General features: G+C 67.7%; 2 protein-coding genes across 8 annotated transcripts in view; one reads left to right on the top strand and one right to left on the bottom strand.

The window, feature by feature from the left end:
• Positions 1-1,838: 1,838 nt before the first annotated feature.
• On the top strand, positions 1,839-17,982 carry CRB2 (crumbs cell polarity complex component 2). The gene is made up of 13 exons (XM_062206901.1): positions 1,839-1,944; positions 6,981-7,301; positions 8,932-9,127; positions 9,214-9,353; positions 9,674-9,859; positions 10,044-10,157; positions 12,233-13,105; positions 13,185-13,693; positions 14,165-14,330; positions 14,676-15,471; positions 15,803-15,919; positions 16,315-16,441; positions 17,560-17,982. The coding sequence occupies exons 1-13, from the start codon at positions 1,839-1,841 to the stop codon at positions 17,782-17,784; spliced, it is 3,876 nt and encodes a 1,291-aa protein (XP_062062885.1). The 3' UTR covers positions 17,785-17,982.
• A 1,993-nt stretch (positions 17,983-19,975) lies between these two features.
• The window catches only part of DENND1A (DENN domain containing 1A), a 566,150-nt gene continuing 563,928 nt past the window's right edge, over positions 19,976-22,197 (bottom strand). For all 7 annotated transcript variants that reach the window (XM_062207587.1, XM_062207591.1, XM_062207594.1 and 4 more), the window contains one exon: positions 19,976-21,955. In XM_062207587.1, coding sequence (XP_062063571.1) covers positions 20,780-21,955 — 1,176 coding nt within the window. In that variant the 3' untranslated portion in view covers positions 19,976-20,779. The remainder of the gene's footprint in view (positions 21,956-22,197) is intronic.

Genomic DNA, 22,197 nt, shown 5'->3' with positions numbered 1-22,197 from the left:
GGGGTAGAGCCATCCTCCCAGGGACACGAAGCGCAGAGGCAGGAAGCGCATCCCGAAAAGCAAAGACCGCAGCTCGCCCATGGGCACAGGACAGAAACCGGGTCAGCCCAGGTCGGCCTGATGCCCACGCCGGGGCTCCCAGCCGCCACTCAGCAGTGGCTTCCCCACCCTGTCCCCACGAGCCGGGCCAGGGCCCTGTGAGCCCCGCGGCCGCAGTCAGCTAGGGGTTGCAACCCCTGGGAGGGAAAGGGCTGCCGCTGACTTCACCTCTCAGCGTCCTCATCTGTAACGTGGGGATGACACCAACCTTGCGTTGTCGCCCCGCCCTCCTGGCTCCCCTGGGGGGGGCCTTGGGAGCCCGCCCCGTCTCACTTCAGTCCCCCCTTCTCCCCTCCCTCGCACGTGGGTGCACCTGCAGCCTCGCGGGACACTCCCAGGTCTGACCGCAAGGGGGCGCGAGGCGGCTGCAGGCCTGGCCCTGGGGGGCGGGGTCTAGCTGGGCGTGCAGACCCGTGCCCCGTGGACTTCGCTGTGGCCGGTCACAGCCAGGCTGTGTGTTGTGGGAGCCCTGAGGTCCCGTCCCCCCTCCTCAGGGCTGCGGGAGAAGAGCTCATTAAATAACCGCGTAATCTGGGGGCTGTTGTAACCCCCACTTTACAGTTGGGGAAACTGAGGCTCAGAGCAGGGAGTCCTGTGTCGGGCCTGAACCCGGGTCTGTTAGCTGTGAGGCTTGTGCCGGTCCCGCGGAGTAGAGAGGGCGTCCACAGAGGTGGGAGGATGTCAGAGGCAGGGACTGAATTCGGGGTGGGTTTGGGAGTGTGTGTGTGTGTGTGTCTTCAGCAGCCCCGCCCACAGCAAGTACAAGACTGGGGTAGGGAGGGGCCGTTGTGAAGGGCAGCGCCCCCCACCCCCCGCCCATGTCTCCTCTGAGAACCCTGGGCAGCCAGCATGGGGTGGGGGTGGAGGTGGGGGTCCTGCTGATGCCCTGGGTGGCGCCACTCCCCCCCTCCCATTAGAAAGCCCAGGGTGAGGTGGGTGCCCTCAGTGGCCGCTGTCCCTACCCACAGTGCCCTCCAGTGTCAGGGACACACCCAGAGCCTGGGCCTGCGTGGGCCGAGTCACTGAGCTGGGCTCATTCCAGGAAAGTCCCTGCAGCCAGAGGTGCCCGGAGCCCAGGGCAGTGGCAGGTGGGGGGGTTTGTTCCAGGCTGGCCCGGATCCCGCACCTCCTCCCCTGTGCTGGGGGAGCCTGTGAGGCTGGACAGCAGGCAGGACTTCCCGGCGGGGGACAGGGATGCCTGCTCACCTAGAGCTGCCACTCTGCGCAGGGAGGGGCTCTGGGGGTGCAGACGGCAGAGGCAAAGCCAGGGCTGAATGAGAGAGGAGCGCTGGTGGGTGGGGATGGGGTGGGGAGGGTGCAGCCCTGGTGGATGGTGGGGGCTGGGGTGTGTGCGGGGGTGGGGGTGGCTGGGAGCAGCAGGCATTACCTGGGGAGATCTCAAACGGGTCTCCAGGGGGGCCGTGGCTCTACCTGGGAAGTGGGAGGAGACTTAGGAAGGGGTGGGGAGGAGAGTGGCCGGCACCGAGAGCCGAGTTCAGGCCCACGGGGCCCCTGAGACCTGGGCCTGGGGCCAGGGTCCGTTGTCTGGGGGATGGGGCAGCCAGCCCCCTCCTCTAGAATCTGGCCCGGGGCGGAGCAGCCTGGGAGGCCGGTGGGGGAGGCGGAGGCGGGGAGGAGGGCCGGGCCTCTGTCCATGGCATTAGTGCTGGTTGGAGGGAGAGGGGGGAGAGGAGCCGCTGGGCGGCTGTTCCCACAGCGGCGAGCAGAGCGGGGCTGCCATGGCGCTGGCCAGGCCTGGGGCCTGGGACCCCAGGCCCATGGTCTCTCTCCTGCTGCTGCTGCTGCTGCTGCTGCCCTGGGCCCCTGCCTTTGGCTTCCTGGCTGGTGAGTGGAGGGCAAGGCTGGGAGTCCTGGGGAGAGTCTGGTCCCCTAGGCGGACACCCCAGGCCTTGGCTGCCGGGGCGCATGGGTGCAGGCCTGAGGTGTGGGGTGCAGACAGATGCATGCTGGGGCACCGTGGGCTCCAAGGGATGAGTGTGCCTGGGACTCTGGGGCAGCTGCGTGCTGAGGGGGCTTTGGGGATGGCAGCGGGGGGTGTGATGGGTGGCGTCTGGTTTGGGTGCTGGGGTGGGGAAGCGTGGATCCTGGTTTGTGCTGTCCGGTTAGGAGGTGGGCTCTGGGTGCTGCGGGCTGGATGTGTTCTGAGTCGTGGGCAGGTGGTGGGCTGTCCTGGGTGAGTTGGTGGGAGGCCTCTGGGTGTGGTGAGCCATGTCCCAGCAGAGCTGTGGGGTGTGTGATGTGCAGGGAGCTGGAGTAGGCAGCAGATCCAGGCTCAGAGGGCTGGGGTGGAGAAAGGGGAGGGCGACCCTGGAGGGAGAGGGGCAGGGGAGGCTTTGGGTCCCTGGAGGGGACTTGGAAGCACACAGGTGTCCCCTGGTGCTCCCTCCCCCTAGCATTCTCGGGGCTGGAAGGGCTCCCTGAAGCCAGACCCCAGGAGCTTTCGCTTTTGTCCAAGTGGATTCAGGCGCATGGAGCCTGGAATTCCTTGTGGGGGGTCCAAGGGGATGCTTTGTCCCGGTCACTATAGCTACAGGGGCCAGCCCTGGGAAGTCCCCTGCCCCTGCTGGCTGGAGGGAAGCACAACAGAGCGCCTGGCCTGGGGATCCCCCTCTCCCCTGACCTCCAGGGCTGCTCGGTGTGGGGCAGCCGCTCCAAGTCCCTGTCCCTGCCCTACCCGGCCGCCTGGCCCCTCTTAGTGCCTGGGTTTCTGACGCCCTCGGCTCCTGTTCCTGGTCCCTGGGTCGCCAGGATGAGGACCCTGTTTTGTAGTGAAGGAAGCCAAGGATGAGGGAGGGGTGGGGACTTAGGAACGGCCCCTGTCCCCTGCCCCCAGCAACCCTGGGGCTCATAGGGGAGCTGGGGGCCTGCTCTCTGCTCGCAAAGAGCATGAACCCCTGGCCTGTGGATCTGGTGTCTGTTCCCAGTGCACACACACACATGCACACAGAGGCACACCTGTGTGCCTGCGCCAGGCCACGCACCATGACGTGACAGGTGTCGGCAGGTGCACGCGAGCCACCGTATGTGCACTCGGGCACAGACATTCACAGTCCAACGCACATCGGGGGGCCCTTGAGGCATGGGAGACAAAAAGCACCAGCCCTGCAGGGGGTCCCATCTCTGGGGACCCCCAAAAGTTGAGGTAGGGCTCTGCAGGCATGGCCGTCTCTGGATGCCAGTGCTTAAGGCCTGCCTACCAGGAGAGGGAGGCAGCGACCAGGCCCCTTGAAGAGCAGGCGGTGGGGGTTCTGGAGGCCCCAGGCCCCAGCTCTGCTGCCCATCCCTGCCAGGCCCCGAGCTGGGCCCCTCCATCCCCGGCTCACTTTGCCACAAAGGCCCGGCTGGTTGCTATGGAGAAGACCAAGCATCTTGCAGCACAATGGGGCACGTTGGGCTCTCGTACCCACCCCTCCTTCTGTGACCACTCAGGGAGCCCAGCAGACAAAGGGGCTGCGAGCCCAGTCTCCATGTCTGGCCCCTCCTCCAATGAGAGAGTCAGGGACAAGCGGGAAGCCACACACGTCCAGCCCTGGCGTGGCAGGCACGGTGCTACCACACCGACGTGGTTGGCTGTCATTCTCCCAACAGTCTGGTTCTAGGTCAGCTCTGGGGCCCCAAGTCTGCAGATGAGGGAAAGGGGGCCCCGGGCCGGTCCGCACCTTCCCCAGAGTCGGCGGGCCTGTGCCTGGCAGGGCCGATCTTTCACAGCGCACGGTGCTACCTGCACGCACAGTCTTCTCACTCCCCAGCCCAGGGCTCTGAGCCCGCGGTTTGGAAACACTGGACTACGCCAGTGCTCAATCCGAGACGTGCACTGGCCCGATTACCCTTATCAAAAGTATGCCGTCCAGCCTCGGGGGCGGGTGGGGGGTGTAAACATTGTTGAAAACGAGGATTGCCCATGTCTCCCGCCCTGGAGTCTTCGCATCACTGTCAGCGTTGCTGGTTCCCCCCACTAAATGCCTGCCAAGGCTGGAGCTGGGCACTCAGGCTGGGTGGGCCTTGGGGGTGGCAGGGACCCAGCTCCGTGCTTCCCAGGGTGCGCATCAGCGGGAAGTCAGAATCAGAAGCGGGGCCGGGGCTGGAACCGGGCACGGGGATGCAGGGCGCGGGCTACATCCCAAACAAGCGGCCGCCCTGAACCTCCCTCCCCGGTGCCTGGGGCAGGCGGTGCTGGCGCCCCTACGAGGAGCCCCTCCCCCAGGACCTCTCAGCTTTCTCAGGGGCGGTCCCCAGCCAGCTATCAGCCTCCTGGGGTCAGAAAACAGACGCTTCCCCAGCGGCCGCCACCTTTTCAGGACGCAGGGGTAGCCCGCAGGAAGTGGCGCAGGTCTGCGTCCGCTAATCCCTCCCCGGCCAGGTCGGCCCCGGGCAGCCCGAGAGGTCAGCAGGGATTTGTGAAGATAAGCACAAGGCCCCTCGTTGCTGCGGCAACAGGCTCCGCCCCCAGCCTGGCCCTGGGGACAGCTCCGCCCCTCCCAGCGGGGCGTGGCCCAGCTCACTGCTCACTGCGAGGCTGCGGTCAAGGTGCAGGGGTGCCCTGGTGTGGACTCCTGGGCGCCGGGCCGTGCGCCGCCTTTCCCCGGCGAGAGGCCGACCCCAGAGGGGGCTTGGCGGCCTCTGAAGTGGGGGCAAAGCCCTGTGGGGGTGAAACAAGGCGCCTGTGGCTCCAGGAGGCAGCCAGGGCCCTCCACGGGAAGTCGTAGGCCCCGACCCCTGAGCCCAGCCAGGTCCAGACACCATGCTCACCTTGGCCGCGGCCCATCCTGGGGGCTCCCCGGGTGCCAGGGCTTCACAGGGACCTCCCAGCAGCCTCATCGTGTGGGCACTGTTGGCATCCCAGGTACAGTGCCCCAAACCCGAGTCCTTTCCTGGGGGGGCTCAGTCTACTCCCACACCATTAGAAGGGTCCTCCTCCCCCATCAGAATCCTCCCATCAGACACCCTCCCCCATCAGACACCCTCCCCCATTAGTCCATCACCCACACCCATCATAAGGGTCCTCCTCCCCCATCAGAATCCTCCCATCAGACACCCTCCCCCATCAGACACCCTCCCCCCATCAGACCCTCATGCCACCTCCAGCAGACATCCTTACCTCCATCAGACCATCATGCCACCTCCATCAGACACCCTCCCCCATCAGACCATCACCTTCCCCCATCAGACCATCATGCTACCTCCATCAGAACCCTCCCCTATCAGAAACCTCTCCCATCAGACACCCACGCCCATCAGACACAGTCCCCCCATCAGACATCCTCCCCCATCAGACATCCTCCCTCATCAGATACCCTCCTCCATCAGCCCATCATCCTCCCCCATCAGACCATCATGCCACCTCCGTCAGACACCCTCCCATCTTCTTCAGGCCATCCCTCACCCCAGCAGATGGTCTAACCTGGAGGGACAAGACTCCTGATTGCTGCCCATAAGTCCCTCAGAGAGGCCCAGAGGCCCTGTGCCCCTCACCCCTAGGGCCAGGCTGGAGCCAATGCCCTGAGCCGGAGAGGGGAGTGTGGGCAGTGGGCATCCCCTTGACTGATGGCATTCAGAGCCTCCGTGCCCTGCTCTGGACCAGCCCTGATGGGTGTCCAGGGCCCTGTCCAGGGATCTGAGAAATGGGCTTGTGTGGAGGTGAGGGGTGGGGCTGGACAGCCAAGTGGGTATCTCCCCATCTCATCTAGTGCCTGGCTTGCAGTGGGGGAGGGGTGGAGTGGGGTGGGGGCTGGGGACAGTGGGCTGCCCCGCCTGGAGGAATGTGGATGACGCCGGGGAGGCTGTCAGCCTTATCGGGGGTCTTCACCAGAGTGGGGGAGGGGACAGTGCAGGGCCTGCACTGTTCTAGGGCCTGGGTAGTGTCTGGATGACAACCTGGGTGGGGGAGGGGCTCGCGGTGTTACTGGGAGGAGCGGCCACTTGACAGCAGCACCTGAGCTGGGACGCTCTGTGCTACGAGCGACGAGTGTGTCCTGTCGTCATTGGCTTTTCAGATGGGGAAACCGAGGCTCGGCAGGAGGAGTGACCTGCCCGAGGTCTCTGAGCCAGGACTTGAGCCCACCCTGCTTCACTCCACGCCTCAGTTCCTCCCTGCACGCGACAGCGACAGCTTCCAAAGCAGCGGCCGTGTAGTGGGGGTGTGGGCAGTGGCCTGGGTCAGGTGGCCAGCGAGCAGGTGTCCCTGCCTGCATTGTACCAGGTGACCCCGAACAGGCCCAGGGATTCTGCAGAGGCTCCCCGACCAGCGGGGCAAGGCAGAGGAGGGCTGGGGTGACAGGGGCTGGGCACATGGCCCCTGCCTTTGAAGTCGTCCAGCCGTCCTCGTCCTGCGACGCCGAGGTCATGACATCTCCAGTTTCACACGGGGATGGAGTTACCAGACCCACAGTGGGAGCGGTGGAGGGGAGCAGGAAGAAGCCCCCCTCCCCTGCTGGGGTTGCTGACCCTGCATGGACCTGGAGGCGTGTCCCAGTGCTAACTTCCTGGGTGACGTCTGGGTGACTTCCCGGAGCCTCCATTCGCGCTCTTGTAAAACGGGCCTAAGAGTCCCCATCCACCCTGCCGCACTCGCACCCTCTGCCGCTAAGCCTGCCCTGGGTGAGCCTGGCACCCCTGGGCCCATCTCTCTGCTCCGTCCACAACGCCTGCATCGGTAGATGCTCTGGCGTGGACGTGAGTAGCTTGTGGAGGCTGAGCAAGGAGCCCCTCCTCCCGCATGCCCTGGGCCCCTGTCCATCCTCTGGGTATGGGGGCGCCCATGCTGCCTCCTGAGGTCTAGGGGTGGCCTCAAGGCTGCAGGGAGCAGGGGTCCTTACAGCTCCCGCCCGCCCACCTGCCCAGCTGGTTTCTTCTTTCTACAGGGACAGCGTCCTCAGAGACCCAGAGCGCCTGTGCCTCAGACCCATGCGCCCCAGGAACCGAGTGCCAGGCCACGGAAAGCGGCTACACCTGTGGGCCCGCAGAGCCCCGGGGCTGTGCCAGCCAGCCCTGCCACCATGGTGCTCTGTGTGTGCCCCAGGGTCCAGATCCTCATGGCTTCCGCTGCTACTGCGTGCCTGGCTTCCAGGGCCCGCAGTGCGAGCTGGACATCGACGAGTGTGCATCCCAGCCCTGCCACCATGGGGCCACCTGCCGCAACCTGGCTGACCACTTCCAGTGCCACTGCCCCCTGGGCTATGCAGGTACCGGCTGGCGGGGCTGCCATGGGGGTGGGAGTGGGGATGGCAGTGCCATCTTTGGCTCAGAGCAGGATTCAGCTCTGACCTTCTGCTGAGCTGCCCCAGGCATCGCGACAGCTCTGGGCTATTTCCAGGCCTGGGCTTGGGATGGCTGCTGCTGCTTACCGGTGACTCGGTCACCCTCGACCTGGGACCAAGCTCTTGTGTGGGCACTGGCTGGCTTATCTGACGCTTCAGGAGCTGACACGGCCCTCGCCCCTCTGGGGATTCCCCCAAAGTTGCAGCCAGGACGCACCCCTGGCTCCTCCTAGCTCCATCCCCGCTCCGGGGCAGGAGCAGCCGAGCCCAACACTGCGGTGGCCTAAGGAGGGCACAGCCCTAGGGGACAAGCCTGGGAGTGAGGCTGCCAGGGGCAGACAAGCTGAGTTCCAGCGTCAGCCCTGAATTCAGACAACTCTGCTCTGAGGATGAGGGGTACAGACGGGGGGCGAGTTCCGGGCGGGTGCGCCCGGGGTGTCTCGAAGTCTGGATGTGTGTTGTGTATGGTCAAGTCCATGTGTCTCCTAGCTCCAAGGGCCTTGTGTCTGCTGGTCTCTTGGGGGGTCCGGGCCCTCCGAATGCATTGTTGCCCAAGGCATGCGTGTGTGAGGGGCGGCAGGTGCGCCCGCGCCCCTGTGAGTAACTTTTCCCATGAGCCGTAGATGGGAACAGGGCAGCTCTTCCGTGACTCATTGCTCTCCTCCTCCTCCTGATTCCGGAGGGGGGTGGGGAAGGGGGGCTGGGATTCCAGGCGGCCTGGGCCTGGCTCCCCCTGGCACAGAGGGTGGGAGTGGGGCTGGAGGTGTCGTGGGGAGGAGGAGGGGCCGTGTTTCGGGTTCAGCACGCTGGAGGAGGAGGGTGCCGGCTGCAGCTTGCTGGGCGCCCCACCCCCGTGACCACACCCACATACAGGGCCGGGGGTAGGGCCCACTAGAGACATAATGACATTGGAGCTCCACGATGACCCCAGGCGGGGTGTCTGCAAACCCTGAGCCTCCTTGTGTCCACCGAGCTGTCCCTGTTTGCCTGGGGACTTTGTTTTAAAGCCAAGCCATTGCCTGGCAAGCTCAGAGCTTGGTTGGCCTGGGGTCTCCTGCCGCACTCACCCCTCCTCCCGACACCCTCAGCGCGGGTCGGGGGGTGGAGTCTGTTACCTGCCCCGCCCCCGCCGCGGCCCAGGCCTCCTTCCTGCTCCAAGTAGTGCTTGCCTCTCCGGAGCCCAACTTCTCGCCACCGTCCCCTGTTCCGAGGCTTCAAAGGAGCTCCAAGGAGCCCTCCTGACTGCCAGTTCCCCAGACCACCCTGGCTCTCGCTGTCACGGGTCCGGTTCCTCCCTTGGAGCTTAGCCACACAGCAAATCCCCAGTCCTCGTTTGCGCCATCACTGGCGGCACCCAGGCTGCTGTGAGCTCCAAGTTAGGGATGTCCACCTGCTTGCGACCCCACAGCCCTAGCTGCTGTTAGAAACACCTGGTCCCAAGGCATGAGCCAACCGAGTCTGAGCCTCACACGCGGCTCCTTGGCACCACGAGGGGGGCCTCCTCTCCCCGCTGCGGTTGCCCACCTCTCTGTCCGCGTCCTCGGCCCCTGTCCAGGCGTGACCTGCGAGGCCGAGGTGGACGAGTGCGCCTCGGCGCCCTGCCTGCACGGGGGCTCGTGCCTGGACGGCGTGGGCTCCTACCGCTGCGCGTGCACGCCGGGCTACGGGGGCGCCCGCTGCGAGCTGGACCTCGACGAGTGCCAGAGCCAGCCGTGCGCACACGGGGGCGCGTGCCACGACCTGGTCAACGGGTGAGCGGGCGGCCGGGCGGTGGGCTGGGGGGGGGCCGTGGGCGCGGGCACACGCTCAGACCGGGCCGCGTGCCCGCCCGCTGCAGGTTCCGGTGCGACTGCGCGGGCACGGGCTACGAGGGCGCGCGCTGCGAGCAGGAGGTGCTGGAGTGCGCGTCGGCGCCCTGCGCGAACAACGCGTCGTGCCTCGAGGGCCTCGGGAGCTTCCGCTGCCTCTGCTGGCCAGGTGTGCGCGTGGGCCCCGGGGGCGCAGCCGGGCAGGTGGGCCGCTCTGCCCATGCCCCAGCCCGGAGGCGCGCAACTGTGTGGGCCTGGGGTCTCCTGATCTGCAAAGTGGGGTTGAGGGCAGCACCTGCGCAAGTGGCCGGAAGCACGGGGCACAGCCCGGGCGCAGTAATGCCGCGCACGGCGGTAACACGACGCAGCTGCTGAGGCTGGAGCCGCCCGCCTCCCCTCCCCGCTCCGCGCCCGCACTCACCGTGGGGGACGGGATCCTGGGCGGCCTGGTGGCCCCTGTGACCTGCGCGCGCCCGTGTGTGCCCCTAGGCTACAGCGGCGAGCGGTGCGAGGTGGACGAGGACGAGTGTGCCGCGGCCCCCTGCCAGCATGGCGGCCGGTGCCTGCAGCGCTCCGACCCGGCCCTCTACGGGGGCGCCCAGGCCGCCTTCCCCGGGGCCTTCAGCTTCCGCCACGCCGCGGGCTTCCTGTGCCGCTGCCCTCCCGGCTTTGCGGGTGAGCCCCCTGCTAGGGAAGCGGTCAGCCAGAGTCCCGATGCCCAGGGAGCCATGGGGACAGGGTGTGGCCCCCCGAGTCAGCCTCTCTCCGGGCCTCAGTTTCCCTAGCTCTAAAATGGACCCTCCCAGCCCCGGTCTGCCCTGGAGGGTGCAGGTGGGAGCCACAGCTGGGCCTCTTGCAGGGGCCGACTGCAGCGTGGACGTGGATGAGTGCGCGTCGCGGCCCTGCCTCCACCGGGGCCGCTGTCAGGACCTGCCCAGTGGCTTCCAGTGCCACTGCCCGGATGGCTTCGCAGGTGCCCGGGGTGGGGCAGAGCTGGTGATGTGTGGGTTGACGGGGACAAGAAGGGGGAGGAGGCAGGTGCGGTGGCCCAGGTGACAGCTGGGTGGGGGGCTCAGCCGGGGTCTAAGCGTGGGAGGTGAGAGAGAGGGGGTGTGGGACGTGGGTGGGAGGTGTCGGGGTGCTGGGGAGGCCCTGCCTGGGAGAGCTCAGCTTTGTACCGTGGACTGAGTGTGCCTCTGGGGGCTGGCGGCCCTGGGCTGAGGCTGGAGCCCGAGCTGTGGAGCCCTGGCGGCTGGGGCCCCCTGGGTGGAAGTGCAGGCAGTGTCTCCCTCCCTCGGGGACAGGCAGCCGCTCAGACACACGGACACTGGCAAGCCCAGGAGCAGCTCACACTCCCCCCCCCCAGGGGGGGCCCTGCCCGCTCTGGAATGCCCAGGACGCCTCCCCCACAGCCGCCTGCATTCCTGCTCCAGCCCGCCAGCCCCTCTCCCAGGCAGGCTGCTGGGCACCCAGGCCCCTGCCCCGGGAAGGAGGGGTGCTAGTCACTCTCCTTCCTGCCCTCCCCCACCAGGGACGTCAGGGCTTAGCGTCCTCTGCCGTGCACTGCCCCCATGGGCCCCGGTTCCCCAGGCCCTGCCCCGGGAGTCCTGCCTTCAGGGGTGTCCGGCCCTGAACCATGGGGGCTTAAAAATCCCTGTGTCCCAGAGGAGGCCACGGAGGCGTGGAGAGGGAGGGACGCCACCCCCTGGTTCAGCGGGAACCCAGCTGTGGGCCCAGCGGGCCGGGGACAGGGAGGGCAGCTCCGTGAGGTCAGGCCGGGGTGGGGACCTGGGCTGTGGGGCTGGGCTCCTTGCCCGTCCTCCCTGTGGGCCACGCCGGGTGTGGGGGAGGCCGGTGCCTGGCATTCCTGAGCCGGCTGGGCAGGAGGCAGCAGGTCAGGCAGGGAGCACCCGGCCGGTCCATGGGGGTGTGCGATGGCTCTGCGGGCCCTCCTGGGGAGCCTGTGGGTCCTGGCAGGTACAGAGGGCTGGGGGCCCTGGTGGGGGCGGGGGTGGGGGTGGGGTGCCAGGAGGAGGCTGTGGTGTGTGTGTGGTGCCTGGCACTAGGCTTCAAATCCCGGTGGCTTATCTGGGGCCTGGGTTCCTCTGGCTGGGATGTGGGGGTAGGGTGGGCCTTGGCTTGTTTTGTGAGCTGAGCTGGGGTCAGGCAATGGCCCCTTGACGCAAGCTGGGGTCCGAGCACCTGGTGGGAGCTCCCAGAGGCGATGAGAGGTGGCCCCTGAGAGCCAGTGAGGGGCCCGGGGCAGCAGGACGGAGGGTGAGAAGCCACAGGCTCCTTAGGATGCCCGTGATGTGCGTGTTTAGCCCCACTCATGCCTCCATGCCAGACCCTTTGCTGGGCACATAGGTACGCCCCTGAGGGAGACCCCAGCTGGATAAACAGACTCCTTCCATGCCGGGGGCGGGGAACTGTGCCTGGGACTGAGCAGTGACACGGTAGTTGGGGGTTGGCAGTCGGGGAGAGCCTCCGGGCCCTTTGGGTTTGGGCTTTGCAGGATGAATAGGAGTTTGAAGGCCAGGCAACGGAGGATGAGGCTTTCGAAGCAGGGAGAACAGAATGAGCAAAACAGAAATTTTCCAGGAAATGCTTAGAGCTGGGCAGTTCAAGGTTTGCAGGGAGTAGGGTTGGGGTTTGAGAGCCTGGCATGGCTCAGCCCATTGTGGGGTGTGTGTGTGTGTGTGTGTGTGTGCTGGGGGGGACCTCTAGCAGGAGAGGAAGCTGGCCAGGTGCTGCTTTAGAAATAGAAATGTGTGGTTCCTGGTGGAGCCGGGTGGGGTGGGGGTGAGCTTCGGAACATAGGCGAACCATAGGCTGCACCCAGCGAGCTGGCCGGGTAGGAAGTGGGGGTGAGAGGGACGGGGCCAAGTCCACAGCAGACGCGGCAAGGGATTTAGATTTGGGATTCAGGGGCGGGATAAATGGCAGTGGCTTTGGCTGTAGCTTCTGGGGTCCCCGCCGTACGCGGTGGGACAGCCTGGGCTGAGGCCGTGCCTGGGTGCCCCTGAGCCTCGGTGGTCTCTCCCGAAGGCATCACGTGTGAGGAGGACGTGGACGAGTGCCTGTCGGAGCCCTGCCTCCATGGCGGACGCTGCGAGGACACGGTGGCGGGCTACAGCTGCTGGTGCCCGGAGGCCTGGGGCGGGCCTGACTGCGCCGTGCCGCTCACTGGCTGCCGGGGCCACACCTGCCCGCCGGCCGCCACCTGCGTCCCTTCCTTCGAGTCTGGGGTCCACAGCTTTGTGTGCCGCTGCCCCCCTGGGACTCACGGACCTGCGTGTGACCAGAATACCACCTTCTCCGTGGTGGCCGGAAGCCCTGTGCGTGCTGTGGTGCCGGCCGGTGGCCCCCCAGGGCTGGCACTGAGGTTTCGCACCACGCTGCCGGCTGGGGTCTTGGCCACTCGCACCGACACCCAGGACAGCCTGGAGCTGGTGCTGCAGGGGGCGACCCTGCGGGCCACACTCTGGCGCCACGGAGCCTCTGCGCTCGTGTTGAGACTGCCGGATCTCGCCCTGAATGACGGCCACTGGCACCGGGTGGAGGTGGCGCCCCGCCCGGGGAGCCTGGAGCTGCGCCTGTGGCATGAGGGCTGCCCCGCCCGGCTCTGTGTGGCCTCTGGCCCCGTGGCCCTGCCCCCCACGGCCTCCGTGGCCCCAGTGCCTGAGGGACCCTGCTCAGTCCAGCTGGGCGGCGCCGTCTTTGCGGGCTGCCTCCAGGACGTGCAGGTGGACGGGCGCCTCCTGCTACCGGAGGCGCTGGCCGGAAATGTGCTCGTGGGATGCGCGCGCCGAGAGCAGTGCCAGCCTCTGCCCTGTGCCCACGGAGGGGCCTGTGTGGACCTCTGGACCCACTTCCGCTGTGACTGCCCCCGGCCTCACAGCGGCTCCACGTGCGCGGATGGTGAGGAGCGAGCCCCCCTGGGGTGGGGGCGGCACCTGCTCGGCTGCGGGCCCTGCACCGACGCCGTCTCTCCCTGCAGAAATTCCTGCTGCCACCTTCGGCTTGGCGGGCACCCCGAGCTCGGCCTCCTTCCTGCTGCCCGAGCCCCCGGGCCCCAACCTCACCGTGTCCTTCCTCCTCCGCACGCGGGAGCCGGCTGGCTTGCTGCTGCAGTTCGCCAATGACTCAGCCACCAGCCTGACCGTGTTCCTGAGCGAGGGCCGGATCCAGGCCGAGGTGCCAGGCGGTCCTCCCATGGTGCTCCCTGGACGCTGGGACGACGGGCAGCGCCGCCTGGCGACGCTCAGCTTCGGACCCGACCAGCTGCAGGGCCTGGGGCGGCAGGTGCACGTGGGCGGGAGGCTCCTGCCTGCTGACGCCCAGGCCTGGGGCGGCCGCTTCCGAGGCTGCCTGCAGGACCTGCGGCTCAACGACCTCCGCCTCCCCTTCTTCCCCCCACGCTTGGAGAACTCGAGTTGGCCGGGAGAGCTGGACGGCCGGCAGGCCCGGAACCTCACGGTGGGCTGCGTCTCCGAGGACGTGTGCAGTGTGAGTGCTTTCCCCACGCCCTTCCCCGCGTGTCCGTTTCCTGGGAGGAAGCCACGGCCCAGGCGGTGACCCTGCCTGAGGTCCCACTGCTGGACAGCAGCAGAGCGGCATTTGCACTCACTTCCTCTCCAGCCGGCTGCGCTGACCCTCACCCTGACCCTGACCCTGACCTGTCCTGGGCTGGCCCAGAGCGCTGCCCGAGCCCTTCCTCCGGGTCCCCCAGGGCACAGGGACACCCGTGGGTTCCTGAAGGAAGCACCAGCCCTGGAATTGGGATAGTCCAGCCGTGAACTTGTTCCCTCTCTCCCGGCTGGGTGCCCCAGTTTCCTCGTTTGTAAAATGGGATGGCAGTGACTCCCCCGACCCCCGCGAGGCGGTCATGGTCTGTTGTGGATGACCCCTGCACTGACGGCTCTGGTGGGGGAGACGCTAACTCAGGCCCGCGCTGACCCCTGCCCGACTCTCCCGCAGCCCAACCCCTGTTTCAATGGTGGGACTTGCCTTGTCACCTGGAATGACTTCCAGTGTACCTGTCCTGACAACTTCACAGGGCCCACCTGTGCCCAGCAGCTGTGGTGCCCTGGCCAGCCCTGCCTCCCCCCTGCCACCTGTGAGGAGGTTCCCGATGGCTTTGTCTGTGAGTTTGAGCCCTGAGCCACCACGTGGTGGGTGCTGGACAGAGGACAGGGTTGGGGGGGGGACACTGTATCCAGAGCCACAGGAAAAGGGATTTCGGGAGTAGGGAACGGCATAGGCCAGGGTCCTGAGGTCTGCAGGCCAGCAGACATCCAAGTGCAGGGAGGGGCTGCAGCAGGAAGTGGGCTGGGGAGGCGGGCCATGGCGTTGAGTGGCCCAGGGCTGTGGGGAGCCCAGGGAGGGGTTTTTACGCCGCAGCAGGGGCCGCAGCTACCGGCTCGGGAGGGGTGGGCAGCCCTGGCGAGGGCGCCTGCGGACCACCCCCCGTGTCTCCTTCTCTGTGCAGGTGTGGCCGAGGCCACGTTCCGCGAGGGCCCCCCGGCGGAGTTCAGCGGGCGCAACCTGTCCTCGGGGCGCGCGCTCAGCGGCCTCTCGCTCGCCTTCCGCACGCGCGACACGGAGGCCGGGCTGCTGCGCGCCACCGCGGGCGCCCACGCCGCTGCCCCCGCCGTCTGGCTGGAGGTGCGCAACGGCTCCCTGGCGGCCGGCGTGCGTAGCGGCCCGGGCCTGCCCGGCGCCGTGCTGCCCGCGCCCGGGCCGCGCGTGGCCGACGGCGCCTGGCACCGGGTGCGCCTGGCCATGGAACGGCCCGCAGCCGCCGCCGCGCGCTGGCTGCTCTGGTGGGACGGCGCGGCGACGCCCCTGGCCCTGCACGGCCTGGCCGGCGACCTGGGCTTCCTGCGGGGCCCCGGCGGCGCGCGCCTGCTGCTGGCCGAGAACTTCACCGGCTGTTTGGGCCGCGTGGCGCTCGGCGGCCTCCCGCTGCCTCTGGCGCGGCCGCGGCCCGGCGTGGGCCCCGGGGCCCGGGAGCACTTCACGGCCTGGCCTGGGACGCCCGGCCCAAGCCCCGGCTGCCGCAGCGCGCCCGTGTGCGAGCCCTCGCCCTGCCTGCACGGCGGCGCCTGCCGGGACCTCTTCGACGCCTTCGCCTGCGCCTGCGGCCCCGGCTGGGAGGGCCCGCGCTGCGAGGCCCGGGCCGACCCGTGTCACTCGGCGCCCTGCGCCCGCGGCCGCTGTCACGCACGCCCCGACGGCCGCTTCGAGTGCCGCTGCCCGCCCGGGTTCGCGGGCCCGCGCTGCAGGTGCGTGCGGGGAGGCACGGGAGGCTGCCTGGGCGGCGGGTTCCTGGCTTGCTCTTCTCTGAGCCTCCGTGTCCAGGGGCGCCTGGCCCTTGGTCCAGAGGTCCTGGAGGCCTTGTGGGTGGGGCTGGAGCAGCAGGTTGGCGGGCAGCCCCGGGACCTCCCTCCCACCCCGACCTGGCTTCCTGGTTGACCACGGGCGTCTAGAAGCTGGGACCCTGAATTCCACCGGTGGGAACGGGAGCCTCAGGTCCCCTGGCTGCCTGCGCGGAGGCGGGCCAGGCCCCCTGCGGCCAGCCTCCAGCCCTGTCCAGCCCCTCTGCTTTCTTCCCAGCGTGCCTGTGCTGGCCGAGGGGTGCAGCCTAAACATCACCTGCCTCGACAGTGGCCCCTGTGAGGCTGGGCCCCAGGCCACCAACTGCAGCTGCCCCGAGGACTTGGCTGGCCCCAGGTGGGTCTGAGAGCTGGTGTGCTGGGAGGTGGGCTGCTGAGTGGGCGGGCCAGGCCCCTGGGGCCCCTGCTGCCAGGGATGGGGGCGGGGGGGGGGTGTCTGCCACTGTCATGTGGGCTCTTTGCCTTTGATGCTCCCAGGCCACTGTTGGGAAGACACCTGCCTGGTGGTCCTGTTTAGAGCCCCATGTCTCGGCCCACCTGTGTGGGGACCACCGGGAGACTGGAAGAGTGCAGGTGGTGGAGTCGGCCTCCCCCGGCACCTGCCTTTACCCAGGCTCTGGCGCCGCCCTGAGTCCCGGTGTGGGGCGGACACAGGTGCTCCTGGATGGATGAGCTTTGAGTCTTGTTTGGGGTGGGGTCTGGGGAGCTTTCTCAGCCGCCTGTCCTCCCCAGGTGCCGGGTGCCTGTCCTCCCGTGCGACGCCAACCCGTGCCTGAACGGGGGCACGTGCCAGGCGGCTGGCGGGGGGTCCGAATGCATCTGCAGCGCCGGCTTCTCCGGCCGCTTCTGTGAGGTGGCGGTGAGTGACGGGCATCGAGGGCCGACCCCTGACCCTGTCCTGCAGGGACTGTAGCGGGGTGGGGGCGGGGGCGGGCAGTGGCCTGCACCTGGGCCAGGTCTGTTGTGGGTGGACGGCGGTGGGAACTGAGAGTCAGGTCCCTCCTACACCACTGAGGGGGGACTTCCACCCTAGGGAGCACTTTGGGCTCCCCCCACCCACCAGCAGGAGCCGGGCACAGGGCGGGGCCTTCCCTGTGGTGACACCGGGCTCTGCCAAGTCTGTCCTGGTCCCGGGGTTCAGGGCCTCCAGATCTTGGGAGGATCCCGGAGTCACAGGAATTGGGGTGGTGAATCTGTGAACTCTGGTCTGCGAGGGTTCCTGAGCGGGGGGGGGGGGGGTCAGGAGGAGGAGGAGGGTGGGAGGAGCACAGGATTCTGAGCAGGAGCCGGGCCCCCACCAAGGCAGCCCTGCAGCCTGGAGGGGCAGGGGCCGGGGTGGGTGTTGGCGGGAAGGCGCAGCCTTGATCTCCACAGGCTACAGACAGCTCCGGTCATAAACGCGAATCGCGCCGCCTCTGGTGTCTCCTTTCAAGCTGCAGCTTTTATAGCCTCCTTCCAGGGCCGGGGTGGGGGAGGGGGTTAGGGAGATGGCTCCGGCGCCCGCCGCCAGGAGTGCCCCGGGTGGAGGCTGGCGAGCGCCACCTAGAGGTGGGACAGACCTGGGCCTGGCGGTCCAGAGTTGAGCGTGAGCCCTGTGGCTCTGGACTCTGGAATTGGGGGTTCTGGGACCTTCCAGGCACTGGAAGGTTTTGGTCTCCCAGGCGGGCACACTCGGCTCTCCCAGCCCTGGCTCCGAGCCGCCCCCGCAGACAGGCTGGCCCCGGGCCGATGTTGGCTGCCCGGCTGCTACCCCGCAGACCCTTCTAGGACCCCACGAAACCTCGTGCGCGGTGCCAGCTCGCGGCAGGTGGTGCCTGCTCTCTGTCCAGGGCCCTCTCGTTGGCTCTGACAGGGGCTGCTGCACCTGCTTGCTCTCAGTGGGAAGCCTGCTCCCAGCTCTGGTTCCCTCGGGTCCCTGTGCGCCCACTTCCTCCACCCCCACCCCTGCCCCCTCCCTCACTGATGCCTCTCTTGCAGAAGGGCCTGCCCCTGCCGCTGCCGTTCCCGCTGCTGGAGGTGGTGGTGCCTGCGGCCTGTGCCTGCCTCCTCCTCCTCCTCCTGGGCCTCCTCTCGGGGATCCTGGCCGCCAGGAAGCGGCGCCAGTCAGAGGGCACCTACAGCCCGAGCCAGCAGGAGGTGGCTGGGGCCCGGCTGGAGATGGACAGCGTCCTCAAGGTGCCGCCCGAGGAGAGACTCATCTAGGCTGGCCCGGCTGCACGGAGGGCCTGCAGCATTTCTACCCCGGGACACCTGCTGGGGACAGCCCCCTCGGCTGGCGGCCCATGCCCCTTCCCGCCGTGGGCCGAGGAAAAGGAGCAACTCAGGGAAGCAGAGGGGCCTGGCGGGGTTGTGGAGGTCTTCTCTGACCGCCGGGTCTGCCAGGGCAGGTACAGGGATGCGTGTGGGAGGGCACGCGTGTGCGTGTGTGCACGTGTGTGCCAGGCCCCTTCTCGTGCTGTGTGTGAATGTGACAGTGCAGCAGGTGCACGTGAGACAACCTTTACAGCTTCTGGGAGGCCAGGCCAGGGCTCCCCCAGGCACCAGGGCTCCCACCCCTGGGTCTTCTCCCCTGGCTGGGGCCGCCCCTGCCCCAGGGGCAGCTGGGAAATCGGGGCAGGCCATTCCCGGAGCTGTGTGGGTTCCTGGCTGGTGAACGCAGTTCCTTCACTGCCTGGGCCCCAGGCCACACTCACGCGGGGGCCCCAGCCCGCCCTGCCCCACAGCGGAGGGCCGCCCGGAGCTTTCCCGCCCGCTGTGGGCCCCTGCCTACCTCACAGGGCTACTGCGTCCGTGTGTCCTTGTCCTTTGTGGCGTCTTCCCTGGAGAGGGTGGATAAGGGGCCTTCCTGGGGCCTGTCAAGGCGGCTAGTGCGGGCAAGGAGGTGACAGCCTTCCCACCGCCAGCCCCCGACTCACCCGGGCACTGTCTAGGCGCTCGGTGCACGGCTGTGGGGAAGACTTGGGGAGAGGAGCAGAAGACGCCTTGCTGAGCCCAGGTGCCCTGTGTGGACCGGGCCTGCAGAGCACGGCCAGGGCCAGCACGGAGACCTTGGGCCCCAGAGGACCCCTGCCCACGGACCTGGCCTTCAAGGAGCCCTCTTGTCCCTGGCCTGTGTCCCAGGCCAGTGCCTCCCATGACCGCAGGCTCCATGTGCTGAGGCCAAGAGAGTCCTTTACTCTTTGAAAGGAAGGCCGGTCCTCCCTGGCTCCCAGAATGCACAAGGTTGGGGGGGGGGGGCTGAAGGCCGCCCTGAGAGGCTCCATGGTCCCTGTGGCAGGGGCTGCATCTGGGACCAACAAGCTGCTTCCTTGGGGTTGTGGGGTCAGGGATTTGGCATACGTGGGGTCTCCAGAAAGCTCATGGGGGACCAGTATTAGGAAAAACCTGTGCGTGGATTTCAGACTTCATTTTTGCACCCAAAAGCAGCTGGTCTTGCTGTTTTCCCTGACCGCTCGGAAGCACCCTCCTGTCGCTAAGAGCTGGTTGCTTTCTAGCAGGGGGAGGGGGGTCCTGGGTGCCTGGCAGGGAGAAGGGCCAGGTTGGGGGGTGTGGTGGCCTCTGTGGACGGACAGATCTTAAAGACATGGAGGCCAAGGCTCTGTGCTGGCCAGTGGGAGCTCTGTGGGGGCGACTCTCCGGGTGTCCACTTGACCTTGTTCTTTGCTGGGGCCTTGGGGGATCACAACAGTGTGGTCCCAGCAGGTGTTACCAACTCATCCCTCCTGTCCTAGGGGGTGAGCTGGCTTAGAGCCCTGAGTGGGCGTGGACTTGGGGGCTGGCCGGGGGCTGGCCCTTCCCTAAGTGCCTTGCCCTTGGCCTCCTTGGTGAGGACGGCTGAGGCCTACCCAGGGCCTCCCTTCCCCAAGGACACAGGTCTCACTGAACACACAGGGGTCAATGCAGCAAGTGAAGAGGCGGCCGTGATCTTGTGAACGTGGGGCACCTGCTCCCCAGACAGCCAGGGGACTTTGGGGTACACTCTGCTGCTCTGGGGCCCCTCCAGTCTCCTCTGCTCCACAGGGGGTACTGCCCTGTTCCTAATGGGGTCTGGGGGTGTGCCCCCGATGGGGAGGGGTGCAGCTGAAATACCTGAGAACCAGGGGGGGTGCACAGGGCCCCGGCAGCTGGAGAACACACTGGAGACCAGGAGGGATGGCCTGTCCTGTAGGGTCACGGGTGACCAGGGTCCACTGGGGGCCTGGCTGGCCCGCTGCACCAGCAACAGCAGCCGGACACACAGCGGCTCCCTGGGGTGAAGGAGACCTCAGGGACCCCCGGTCCCCGTCAGACGCCCCTGGGGAGATGGGTCTGAGCACTGACGAATAGGAAATGAGAAATCGGGTCAAAATGCTCCCAATTTCCTGCACGTCTCAGATGTTGTTTTCTTACATGGTTGGGCCGTATTGTAACCTGGTTTATTGAAAGGAGTCCATTTCAAGATTCATCAAATCAATAAAGCGAAGAGGAAAAGAAAGATGAAAGAAACAATAACAACATTTCAATTTAACTTTGGTGACGTTGGCCTCAGGAATTTCTGTGCTGGCGAGACGCTCGGCGTGGGCGGGGCAGGGCCTCGGCCGTCCACTGCACGGGGGCCTGGAGCCGGGCAGCCGTGCCTCCCATGTCCACCTGCAGCTCACCACTTGGACCTGGGTCTGTGCTGCTCGGCCCTGCCCGAGGCCCCGCCTCCCGGCTCGGCTCTGGGGGCGTCTGGTCAGCTGCTGCAAGTCCCAGTTGCTGGTGCCACCGGCCCCACGTGGGGCTGTCTGCGGTGGAGTCCCTTGGGCCTTAAGGGTCCTCCTCGGCACCCCAGACCCTACCAAGCCACACGGAGTTTGGGGGGGTCAGGGTGAAGATCCCCAAGAAGGGTGAGACTGCGTACTGCTCACCTGCCAGCAGACCCTCCAGCCCGGGAGGGGGCCGCCCGGCACCCCCAGCCCGTGTGCTCACGCTGAGGGCGACCTCTCCAGAGGGCAGTGGGCAGGCGGCCCTGCCCCCCAGGGACCACTGGTGCAGCCGGCTTCTCCAGTGCAAAACCCCATCGGGTGCCGGGAGGGGTGGTGGTGGGATGGGCCGGGTGGCCCCACCCAGGACCAGACCTCGGGCGTGGGCACTGAGGAGGGGCAGAGAGGGGCTCCGGCCCTGCCCACTGGCAGAACATGGGCAGAGTGGCAGGGAGGCAGGGGGCCGCCTGGGCTCACTCGAACGTCTCCCACTGTTTCCTGAGCTGCTCCACCGAGCCTGGGGCCGGGCTCACGTCCTGCTTGGTTTTCTGTAACAGATCTTCAAAGGGGTCCCTGGCCTGGCGAGGGGTGGAGGGCTGCAGGGCCGGCTCCGGGCCCGGAGGGGGTCTGGGAGGCAGGAGCGGGGGGTCTCCAGACCTTGGCGCCAGCCCCTGCTTGGCCTCAGCAGCCCTGGCGCTGGAGCGGGCCAGAGGCAGCGTTCGGATCATCGACGGGGCAGCGGCTGGGGGGCCGAGTGGCTGCAGGGGGCTGCTGTGGGCACCCATGGGCCCCTGGCCAAAGAGGTTGGGCATGGAGAGGGCGGACAGGTGGGGCTGGGACCGGTGGGGGCCACAGAGGGCGGAGCTGGACAGCAGGAGGCTGGGGGCAAAAGCCGGCCCCAGGGAGGCAGGTGGGACCCCGAAAGGCCCAGGCGCCAGGGAACGCAGGGGCAGGGTGGGGGGGGTAGCTGGCACAGGTGGGACAAAGGGGTTGAGGGGTGGCTGTGGGAACGGGGAGGGGGTCCCCGCGGTGGGGAAGCCGAACTGCGGGGTGAAGGGGGTGGCTGTGTTGGGGGTGGCAGGGCGTGGTGGGAGGGTGCCTGGCCAGGCTGTGTTAAGTGGGTCTAGGAGGGCCAGCAGGGCGTCGCTGCCTGTGGGCACAGCTCCTGGGGCCGGACTGAGCGGCTGCAGCAGTTCAGGGGGGCCCTGGGAGGCGGCACTGGGGAGGAGCCCCGGGAACAGGGCTCGCCTTTCTCCATCGATCGTCGGCGGCCGCTCGGAGAAGTCCCCGAGAGCAAGGCCGCTGGCGGCCTGGAGCTTGGCTGGACGGGCGATGGGTGGTGGAGGCACAATGCCCAGCTCTGGCGTCTTCCTGCCCTGGGGTCGGGGAATGGTGATGCTGCCTGGAGTCGGGGTGGGCACCTCCTCCTTCTCGCCGGGGTTCAGGGCGCTGTCCCGGCCCTGGGGCCTGCGGGGCAAGGCCAGGGAGCTCTCCAGCAGAGCTGAGGGCTTCTCGGGGGAGGCGGCCAGGGGCTTGCTGGGGATGGCCATGTCGTCCTGGCCCAAGCTCCACAGCTTGTTGTAAGGGTGGGCGAGCTTCAGGGCCATCGCCATCCCGAGGCTTCTCTCGCTCCTGCCCAGGTCGAGCCTCTGTTGGGAGGGAAGCAGTGACTGCAGGCTGACCGGGGACAGATGGGGACAGCGTGCGCCTGTTCCCACCCTCTTTTCTGGGGACTTGCAGCCTTGGGGAGTCACCTCAGGGCACCAGGCAGATAACCAGAGCCGGCCGGGCTCCCACCCAGGCTTTTCCCACTCCTGGTACAGACGGATGCCACCGTCTCCTGGCCGTCCACGGGCCCAACTTTCCTGCTTCTCAGGGTGTGGTGAGGGGG

Source organism: Lepus europaeus, chromosome 12 (assembly GCF_033115175.1).
Source record: "Lepus europaeus isolate LE1 chromosome 12, mLepTim1.pri, whole genome shotgun sequence".
Lineage (NCBI taxonomy): Eukaryota > Metazoa > Chordata > Mammalia > Lagomorpha > Leporidae > Lepus > Lepus europaeus.
The sequence above is the reverse complement of the archived record's forward strand: the minus strand, read 5'-3'. Positions and strand labels throughout refer to the sequence as shown.

Bases quoted from the DNA above. Each gene is read 5' to 3' on its own strand.
- CRB2 (XM_062206901.1), top strand. From the start codon at position 1,839: ATGGCGCTGGCCAGGCCTGGGGCCTGGGACCCCAGGCCCATGGTCTCT. The intron at 13,694-14,164 runs GTGAGTGCTTTC...ACTCTCCCGCAG, and splicing joins TCTCCGAGGACGTGTGCAGT to CCCAACCCCTGTTTCAATGG. The intron at 15,472-15,802 runs GTGCGTGCGGGG...CTTTCTTCCCAG, and splicing joins TTCGCGGGCCCGCGCTGCAG to CGTGCCTGTGCTGGCCGAGG.